The sequence below is a fragment of the Egretta garzetta genome, unplaced genomic scaffold, assembly GCF_000687185.1.
Source record: "Egretta garzetta isolate BGI_Z169 unplaced genomic scaffold, ASM68718v1 scaffold430, whole genome shotgun sequence".
Taxonomy (NCBI): Eukaryota; Metazoa; Chordata; class Aves; order Pelecaniformes; family Ardeidae; genus Egretta; species Egretta garzetta.
In genome coordinates this window covers 842,234-852,167 of record NW_009258267.1, presented here as the reverse complement: position 1 = coordinate 852,167, position 9,934 = coordinate 842,234, and the positions used below count along the sequence as shown (strand labels likewise).

The 9,934-nt window shown below is 45.9% G+C and overlaps 1 protein-coding gene across 1 annotated transcript; it reads right to left on the bottom strand.

Moving 5' to 3' along the window:
- Positions 1-44: 44 nt before the first annotated feature.
- On the bottom strand, positions 45-6,302 carry GJB7 (gap junction protein beta 7). The gene is made up of 3 exons (XM_009648785.2): positions 5,616-6,302; positions 4,209-4,212; positions 45-197 (listed from the first exon to the last, which is right to left on the bottom strand). The coding sequence occupies exons 1-3, from the start codon at positions 6,300-6,302 to the stop codon at positions 61-63; spliced, it is 828 nt and encodes a 275-aa protein (XP_009647080.2). The 3' UTR covers positions 45-60.
- Between the last annotated feature and the right edge of the window lie 3,632 nt (positions 6,303-9,934).

Sequence of the window (9,934 nt, the reverse complement as noted above, 5' to 3'; positions counted from 1 at the left end):
AAACAGATGGTTTATTTTGATAATACCAGTTTGGTATCTATCTATAAAATACGTGAGTCCTTATGCCATACCGTTAAAAACTGAATAAACAAGGCACTTTCTGAAAGGGAAGTGAGATTGTGATCTTACGGATAGACTCGGTGGTTGTGCTCTCTTGATGGCATAGGCTCCCTCCGCGCTCTTCTGCCGCTTGCTGACTGTACCCGGCAGCGCTCTCGCCACCTCTCTCTTTTTCCACCCTGGAACGAGCCTCAGAAGCGGTGCCGCCGGTGGCGCCCGGGATTGGAGCGTTTTCTCTCTATGCTGCTAACCAAAACGGCAGGGATTCACTCTGTTGAGTAACCAAAAGCGTGAATGCGTTGGTGGGAGCTGTCAGTACCCAGGAATCTACGATGTTGGTTCTCAGGCATGCATGATTATGCTTAACTCGGATGGGACAAACCAGCTGGATTGTGTGGCACCAAAAATTTTTCTTGGATTATCCTCATTACTGGCTGTGACCTACCTTCAGTAATATAAAATAGTCTTTATCTTGGGAGAGATTGGCTTGATTTTTCTTTTTCCTTCCTATAAACTTGTCTTGCCTTGTAAAGCTTTGCATTAAATGCTACACTTGATTGCTCTTAAGTTACTCACCTGGAATCTTTGACAGCTTACTTGAATATCAATGCAGAGGGCACATTCCAACAACCAAATGAAGTGACTTGTGGTGAGAGTGAGGATTATGTACGAAAAAGCAGAAAGGCAACTGCATTTCAGCTTGGGTGCAGCCCTTGGTTTGCGCTCCAGCACTGGGTTGCATGCCTTCTCAGAAGGCCCATGCTGCCATTTCAACGGGGCCCGTTTCCTCCTCTTGCTTTCGATCCCCCCTGAATGACTAAACCGGTAATTCTGCCAAGTTAGTAAATCAAAAGTACAGTCAGAATGATAAAACAAATCCTTGCGTTTTAACTCTAGGAGAGATTGTTAGAATCGTTACAAGCGCATGATGCTGCATTCTACCTTCCTGAGGTGGCATGGTCTCCCTGGCTGGAGTCGTCACGGGATGCGAGCTGCGGTGACTGTAGAGGGGAGGGGATCTTCTGCAGGGGAGGAGAGGGCAGAGAGCCTCCTCAGGAGAGGATCCACAAAGCTCGCCTGAAATCTCTCGCTTTCAGATGTGCCTAAGCACTGCAGTCGCTGTCGACAGACCTCACAGCTGTTAATTTTTAGAAGATGGCTTTTTGTGTTGTGTACGTTAAACAGTGTCAACATTGACATTCCCGATGACAGATAGCGCATCATTTGCAGTTTTTATAAAGACTGAGAATAGCATACAGCTGTCTAGCTACACAGCGCTATACTAGAATGCTATTTTAAAATAAAAATGCCAATGTCATAAATATCCAGGAAATAATTTCTGGCTTGGATCTGAATGTACAGTCTGAATTTCTGAGAGTGAGACAATATTAAAAATTTCATTCTTATCCCAATTAATCCAGTTAAAAGTGGGCGCTGTACCAATGCGGTCGGTGCCCTCCATGTCATGCTCCCTTTTAGGTGGGCACTGACAGCCTGTCCCATAGGTAATCTAGTATGGGATGGGGGGGGAGGTATTTTAAAAAAAAAAAAGGTATTTTTAAACTTAAAGTGGGGGACCGAAGGCAGGGTCTGATTTAAGACGTCAGGGACTGCAGAGGGCGCTACAGAAATTCCTGAGGAAATAAATTTGGTGCGGGCTCCGCCGGCCCCGCCTCGGCCTGCGGGGTGCCCCACACCCCTGGGCGCTGCCGGGCCCCCCCTGTCTTCGCCCCTCTCTCTTCCTCCTCCCCCCTCTCTGTCTCCGTCTTCCAGACGTGTCACCCATGAACTGGGGTGCTGTTGAGCACAGGCACTTTCTTTTAAGCCCCTCGTCACCCTCAGGAAGGCGGTGACCGAAGCAGTGGTTGTTGCTGGTGGGGAAGCAGCCAAACCAAGGCGGCCTGGGTGCGGAGTGCAGGCCGTTTTGTGACTGAAAGGCATCTTTAAACCGGCAGTTGGCCTCTCTTGCAGCTAACTATGTTTATAAAGAAATCTTAACGTTGCCTGAGCCCTAATTCAGTGTAAATAAGAGGAATGGGTTTGTCCTCGCGTGTTTTGGGGCGGTCATTCTCAGCGGGATGGGGTGCACTGTTGGTCCTGGAGCGGTCTGGCATGTCCCGTCTCTCTCTGGCTGTTGGATAGCGACAGAGCGATGCTTTTGAGATTAACACTGGAAGCAGTCGTTGGCTCAGGGTGAGGAAAAGTAGTTGGCTGTATTCTTGCAGTTAGTTTCTGTGCCAAAGAGTTGGTGTGGCTGGGGCTCTCCCCTGCACGGGCACCCTACCCCGCAGTTTGGGCCGCCGGAGCTCGCTGAAGCTGGGGCTGGGGCAGCAGCTCCCACCCGTGCCCTCCCTTCTTCTGTGACTTTCTTTTTTTTCTTAAACCTCCTCCATCACAAGGCAAGGACGTTACTCGGGTTTTAAAGAAAACAGGGATCTATGTGTGACTCGGCTCTTTTAATGTTTGCAAAGATGTTTCGAAATATGAATGAGGCAAATATTTTTGTATGAACGTGCATGGAGCGATCGTGTTATTTTTCCATTGCAGTAGGGGCTCAGGTCAGCTTCCTACCAGTTGCTGTGTGCTTGGGGAGACTGTACGCTTTAAAAGGAAAAAAAACGTAGCACCTGAGAATTGAGATTATTTTTTTTTTATTTATTTTGTCTGTCTGAATGACTTGGAAGTTGAATACACAGAAAAGCCCTTAAGCCTTTAGTTTAGGGACCGAGTCTACAAACTCATTTGAACCAAAAACGTACGAGCAAACTACTTTGGGGATGGATGGATGGATGAGTGAAACTTGAACTGGAGCACAAAGGAGTTTAAAGGCAGGGAAGGGGCTGTGGAAGGGAGAGAGCCAGTAAAAGACCAAATGCTAGCCAAGAGCAGGGGTTCAGAAAGTAGATGAGTGTGTTCTTGGGTCAAGTAAAATCTGTCAGAGCTGCCTTGTGTGATGCTCGTTTCCTTTTCGTTAGTGGCTTTCTCAAACACACCTCTAATTTTGCAGCACATGGTGTAAAAGCCTCCTGGCTCTTTGCGACAAGCGAGCTGGGGGTTATACAGAGCTGGTGCGAATAATTTTTCAGAATATTTCTCATGTAAGGTGCTGGCTTTGTCGAAACTGAAGTTATCCTTTGAGACTTGAAACCTGTTGATTTTGGAATTTATTTATCATTTCATGACTGTTGAAGATGGGAATTTGAAATAAAACCTTGAATATACATTCCAAAGAACTAAAGTTCTTGTTTCATGGGGAAATTTTTGGTCTAAGTGGGAAGCTCTGACCAGCCACAGAGCTTTAGGGCGTGTTCTAAAACCCTTCAAGCCCTGACTTAACGTAATTTTTTTTTTATTAGAGCATAGCTAGTGCACAAATTTAATCAGAAACCTGTGTTGGCTAAACTGTGTTTGTTTCTCTTCATTTTCTCTCAAATAAACTTTGCTTTAAGAAAAAAAAAAGAATAAATACTTTTTAATTAAATGTGCTGTCTTAAAACCTGTTTTCAGTAATTAAGTCAATTTGGAAGCATTTTTTATTTTGATAGTGTTGCCACTGTCTTAAAAAAATGATGCATTAAGGTAGAAAAGGGCCAAGATAATTTTGGGGTTTGTTCTCAGTTACCCAGACTGTGGCAGCCACAGTTACAAAGGGCCGACAGGCGATGGTTTTGCCTCGTGCGCTGCCTGGAGGGTCTTGTCCGGTCACTGCAGAAGAGTTTCTAACTGCGTTTCTGTCATGAGCCACATTCCGTGCATGGAGAGATTTAACAGAAAACGTTTGGAATGGAGTAAAGCGCGTTGTCTCGATACGCACGCCAATTCAGCATCGCTTGACATAAAACTTCAACTGGCGGCAAGCTGGCCTCCAAGAGACTCTGCTGTCGCTGTCAAGTTCAACAGCAGCAAATTTTCACCTTTTATAAAAGCAGGTTTATTTTAGCAAAAAAAAAAAAAAAAAGCTTGAAAATCACAGTCAAAAGCACATAGTTTATTCATTAGGTCTTAAAGGTAACTGCCACCCCAGTACTCAGAAAAGTAATACTTTGTAACCAAAGCTGGGGGTTTTTTTGGAGTGAAAAAATAGTTATTGTGGTTTTGCTACGGTTTGCATGAACAATAAAATCAGTTCAGCGTTCAGGCAGCTCTACTTAACTGCAGGCGGTGTTTTTCTCTCAAGTGTGTGTTTTGATCAGGCTCGGTGCTGGTACATGTCCGAAGGTCTTCTGTCCCAGCAATGGAAAGGGAACAACACTACCCTGAACTAAGTCTTTTTAGGTACTTAATTTCTGTCGCCTCAGAAGTCTAGAAGACACATCTTGGCTAATTTCTGTCCCTCTCCCGTCAGCCCAAGTGACACACAAAACCAAGAGCAGAGTTGCGTGGTGGTTTAAGAGAGATCCTGAAATCGGGGGGGGGAGGGAATAGGAGGTTCTTTTTCACATTGTTTCTACTGGAGGCTTTTCGTGTTTTTAGATTTCACATGTTCTTCTACGGCAGGGAAACCTACTGAAGAAGCGGCCATATTTTTGGCCTTGCTGGAGGGACCAGATTCCAGGCTACTGAATGCTAGGGCTGCTGGCTACTCTTTTGCCATATTGTGTGGTCTACATTTCTCTACTCAGATCCTAGGGAATTGGGAATTGATCTTTTCCCTTAAATGCCGCAGCCACAGAGCAGAAAAGGAAGGTCTAATAACTGGGGAGCTGCTCAGTGTGGGTGACCAGGAGTTAACTCTGTACTCCGGTATACACTGCCTGCGCAAGTTTGAGCAAGTGCCTTTTCTGGGGATAAATACCTCAGAAACTGTAAAGGGCTCACATACCTCCAGAAGGAGGTGCTCCACAAATAGCTAAATAACCAGGTCTGTCTTTATCACCACAGGCTAAACTAGATGTATCTACCTTGGGGTTTTTGGGGGGTTTTTTTGAGATGTTGTACAGTAGTCCAGTGGAATGGGCACATGACCATCCGGCTCACTTCAAGACACCAGCAGCCACCGCACTTTCTGATTGCTCTTTCAATAGCTATCGGATCCACCCACCTGACAAATGCTGCACGTCCCCTTTCCGCTCAGGGTCTTAATCCCAGGTTCTTCCAACTCTGCATGTAAAAAGCCTCTTTTTGCTTGTACCAAAGCAATTCTGTGTAATATTTGGAACACAACCGTTTGAGGAATTGTTTCAGCATGATTATCATAAGCATCTGTGTTTCTATTAAAACTTCATGGAATTTTCAGACTTTACACCCCTTGTTTGAACACAGATCTGAATGATTTGGTGGATAACATACGTAATGCGACTGAATTCATCCACTCAAGAAAGGGGGAACTAACAGAAAAAAAATATTTCCTACATAGCTATCCTTCCAGTTCTGTAAAGCACTGACTAGAAGAGCAATTTGTCAAATACCGCTCATGTAACGGGAAGGTGGTCTCTGACCTCCTTCTTTCAAGTCAATGGGGAGCTTTTTTCCACATTTGTCCTGTACATTCAGAGGCAAGGACGGGGAGCTGTTGTGGAACCGTCCTGCAGCTGCTGGTCTGTTGTGACCTTGACTTCTGATGTGTGGCAATCACTTCTTGAGCCTTGACATTTCTTGATGTACCTCTTCAGATACCATTTTATGGAGTATTTGAAAATGAGATAACTCAATTCGCTTAGATTTAATGCAATGCACAGGCATGAAGTTGCCACCAGAAAATAAAGGAAAATCATCTTCTCTGTGGGTTTGGAAATATAGCAGTCTACGGTATTGGGGCACGGTCTTATGTCACATTTCACAAGACGTGGTACTTCAAATCCATTGTACAATTTATAAAACAGAACAAGAAAAAATATTTCAAACACTGTTTTTAAAATAAGGCTGATAAGGTAAGTGCACAGCAATCCACCATTTCTCTCTCCTGGACTTTTATAAAGTTTCTGGTTGCGGTGTCTCTCCCTGTTCTCTCGGTAAGCAACATGAAAAACAACCAAGAGCGAAGGGGTGGAGACCATGATTAATTGCAAAGCCCAAAGTCTGATGTGGGAGACAGGGAAAAAATGGTCAAAGCAGACATTTTCACAACCAGGCTGCTTGATATTGCATTCAAATTCATCGTGTTCATATTTCCAGATGTTCTCTGCAGCCGCAACATAAACCAGTAAGCGGAATATGAACACAACTGCTACCCAGATTCTTCCAATTCCTGTTGAATATTTATTCACTCCACTCAGCAGATCACGTAGGAATCCCCAGCTCATTTTTATCCTCAAGGACAGAAGGAAATGCTGCATCAAAGAAACACAAGATCAGAGAGGTGCTTCCTCTTGGGTGAAGAAAAATGAGACATTCATTCAAGGTGAACTATAACCAGTAGCTAAAGCATTTTTAAATTATTAAGCATTTAAAAATGAAAACAACAACAACCTGCTCTTAGTTCTGATAATTTGTACCTTCTGAGGCTATTACACAAAATTTGTTTGCTGTTAAAATAATTTTGTCGATTAGACTGAAGCCTAATCATACTGTCAAACCATCCTCTTGCAAGTAAATGTTCCTGCTCTTCCCGAGGGTCTCCTGAATGTCCTGTAGAGCTTTCTTTGGTGAGTTCAGGCTAGTACTCTACCGCTGAGGTACACTCAACTTAGCCCTGTCAGTTACACAAAAATTAAGCACAGTCAAACCAGATTTCACGTTCAAATTTATGTATAGGAGCCACGTGTCCCATAATAAGCTGACTACCACGATGCAAATTGTTTTCTTTTTGTCAGTGGTCTAACTTCTCAGTAAACTTGTGCAGAATTCTAAATCCTGTCCTGCTTCATTGGATTTTTTTATTGTATTTCTTATAGTTTAAGAAATGCAATAAACTTTACTCAAAAAATGGTTTTATTTTATAGTTTCTTTTCTGTGCAATTCTTCCCCTGTCCTAGTTCTGGAACACTTCTTTTGGAAGAGCTGCCTAAGGAGCCATTGGCAGCCAGATTCTCCTCAAAGTCAAAAGACTGGAGGTAACCACCAAGAGCATACAGTCACCTTCCCACCTGGCCCCACCTCCGAGGTCTGTGTGGATCTTTGAGGATGCCAAGCTCCTATGTTTTGTAAGAGCAAAAAGTAGATGTAATCTCAGGATGCAGCACGGCTGGGAGACGTGAGGAGGGAAATCTGAGAAGTTTCCAGATCTGTGTGTTCTATCTTTTAATGTCGCCATTCCATCTCTCTTCCCGCAAGCTCTGCCTAGCAGGAGAGAAAAAGTACCCCTCTGTGGCTGGAGCGGGCGAGCGAGGTCATCAACTGGCGAGTTTGAGTACGAGCAGTAATGGGGCCGCAGCATCACAAAGCTCAACGCTGATGGAAAGCTCAGTACATCTTTTGCTGTCCCTTGATTCTGCAGCCCATCACGACCTCTGTCTGTGATCAGACTTGGGCTGGAAAACAAGGTTATTTGCCTATTTGGGTATTCCTGCGTTGCTACCATTGGAGCTGGTGACTTACCTGAGGGGCTGAGGGGCAGCTGCAGAAATGAATATATTGCTGATTTATACTGGGAAGGATGTTGAAAAAAGGTGTTCTCACGAAGAATGGTTGCCAAGCTACTCCTTTATGCTGCAGGTAAAAAAGAATAACAGGGGAATATCAGTTGACTTACATCCTATCAGACATACGCTTATATGCTTTTAACTATGTTTGGCAGAGCGGTGACTGTGTCATTAAAGAGCTATTTCTGTCCTCCACGTCTGCAGTTAGAGCTCAAGCAGAAGTTTAAATCAAGCTCTTCAAGACATCAGCACTAGGGCTTTAATGCTTTCTAGGTAAGTAATACCCAATCCACGCATTGGTCTCAAAGGAGCTGAATAGCAAAGCATGAAGGTACTTCTGTGTAATAAAGCACAGGCAAGGAAACAAAACATTCATGTGAGCGAGCATGAATATTAACGTGTATGAACACTTCTTGCAGATGAGCTGTCCTCTGGAATAGATTTGAAGGAGAAGCTCACGAGGCCTTTGCTAGGATTTAAGATGTGCACAAGCACTATAGAAGGGCAGACCGAATTTTGTTATTTGGTGGAAAATGAGTATGGCTGCGAGTGGGCTTTTTCTAATGACCATAAGAACTGCACCATCCCTTTCTAATGTAAAAAGCCTAAGGTCACCTATCCATCCATGGCTGGAGTTACACCGGTTCTGAGCCTCCAGCTGAATGAGTCAGGACAGAAGTGAAAGATCTGCTGGGTTACCAGCAAGGCACAAAAATCAGCGGGAACTAACACGTGGAAATCCGGGCCATGAAGATACCTAAATACAGATTGAGAAATTTACCTTGAGGTCTCTTTGCCCAAAGCCAAGCTGCTACTTCCTTACCCAAGCAGCAAGAGGATGCAAAGAACAACTTTACCAATTGGCTTTTGCCAATGCCACATTGAGGAGAAGGATGTGAAGGGGAAAAGAAAGTCCTGCCCAAAGAAAATGGGGATCAAGGATTTGACTAAAATCTCCAGCAGATGCTGAGCAATGGGCAAATTCTGGCCAGCCAGAAGACTGATGGATGAAATTCCTGCAAAGCTTTTGAAAGACAGCAACACGTTCTGGTGCCTAGAAGTCTGGCATCGAGGCAGCAGAGATTTCACAAGGCTAGAGGTTGGCTCCTGGTCTATGTGCTCTGTGGATGAGAAACTGAAATTTATTGAAGGACTGCAGGGCAGGTCTTGTGGCTAGCGGTGCTTCTGCAGCATGCGGAGCTTTGGATGTATTTTTCACTTGCAGCCTCCACTTCATGTTGAGAAACAGTTATATCGACTGCCTTCCACTACAAGCCTAAAGGGACACCAAGCCTCTTTCGTGGTACTGTGTGGTGGGCTGACCTCAGCTGGATACCAGCTGCCCACCAAGCCACTCTATCACTCCCCTCCTCAGCTGGACAGGAGAGAGAAAATATAAGGAAAGGCTTGTGGGTCAAGATAAGGACAGGGAGATCATTCACCAGTTACCGTCATGGGCAAAACAGACTCGACTTGGGGAAAATTAATTTCATTTACTACCAATCAAATTAGAGTAGGGTAATGAGAAGTAAACCCAAATCTTAAAACACCTTCTCCCCACCCCTCCCTTCTTCCCAGGTTTAACTTCACTCGCAATTTCTCTACCTCCTCCCCACCAAGTGATGCAGGGGCACAGGGAATGGGGGTTGGGGTCAGTCCATCACACGCTGTCTCTGCTGCTCCTTGCTCCTCAGGGGAGCACGCCTCGCCCTCTGCCCCTGCTCCAGCCTGGGGTCCCTCCCACAGCAGACAGTCCTCCATGAACTGCTCCAGCGTGGGTCCTTCCCATGGGCTGCAGGTCTTGACACACTGCTCCAGCATGGGACTGTCCTTCCCATGGGGTGCAGTCCTTCAGGAACGGACAGCTCCAGCATGGATCCCCTGCAGGGTCACAAATCCTGCCAGCAAACCTGCCTTGGCGTGGGTTTCTCCCCCACAGGGCCACAGGCCCTGCCAGGACCCTGCTCCAGCACGGGCTTCCCATGGGGTCACAGCCTCCTTTGGGCACCCCCCTGCTCTGGCATGGGGTCCTCCCTGGGCTGCAGGTGGAGATCTGCTCCCCCGTGGGCCTCCCTGGGCTGCAGGGGCACAGCCTGCCCCACCGTGGGCTGCACCAGGGGCTGTGGGGGAATCTCTGCTCCGGCGCCTGGAGCACATCCTGCTGCACTGACCCGGGTGTCTGCAGGGCTGTGCCTCTCACATCTTCTCTCTTGGGCTGCAGTTTCCCTTGTGCAGGTTTTTTTTCCCCTTCTTAAATATGATATCCCAGAGGTGCTACCACCATCGCTGATGGGCTCAGCCTTGGCTGGTCCCTCTTGGAGCCAGCTGGCATTGGCTCTATCAGACCTAGAGGC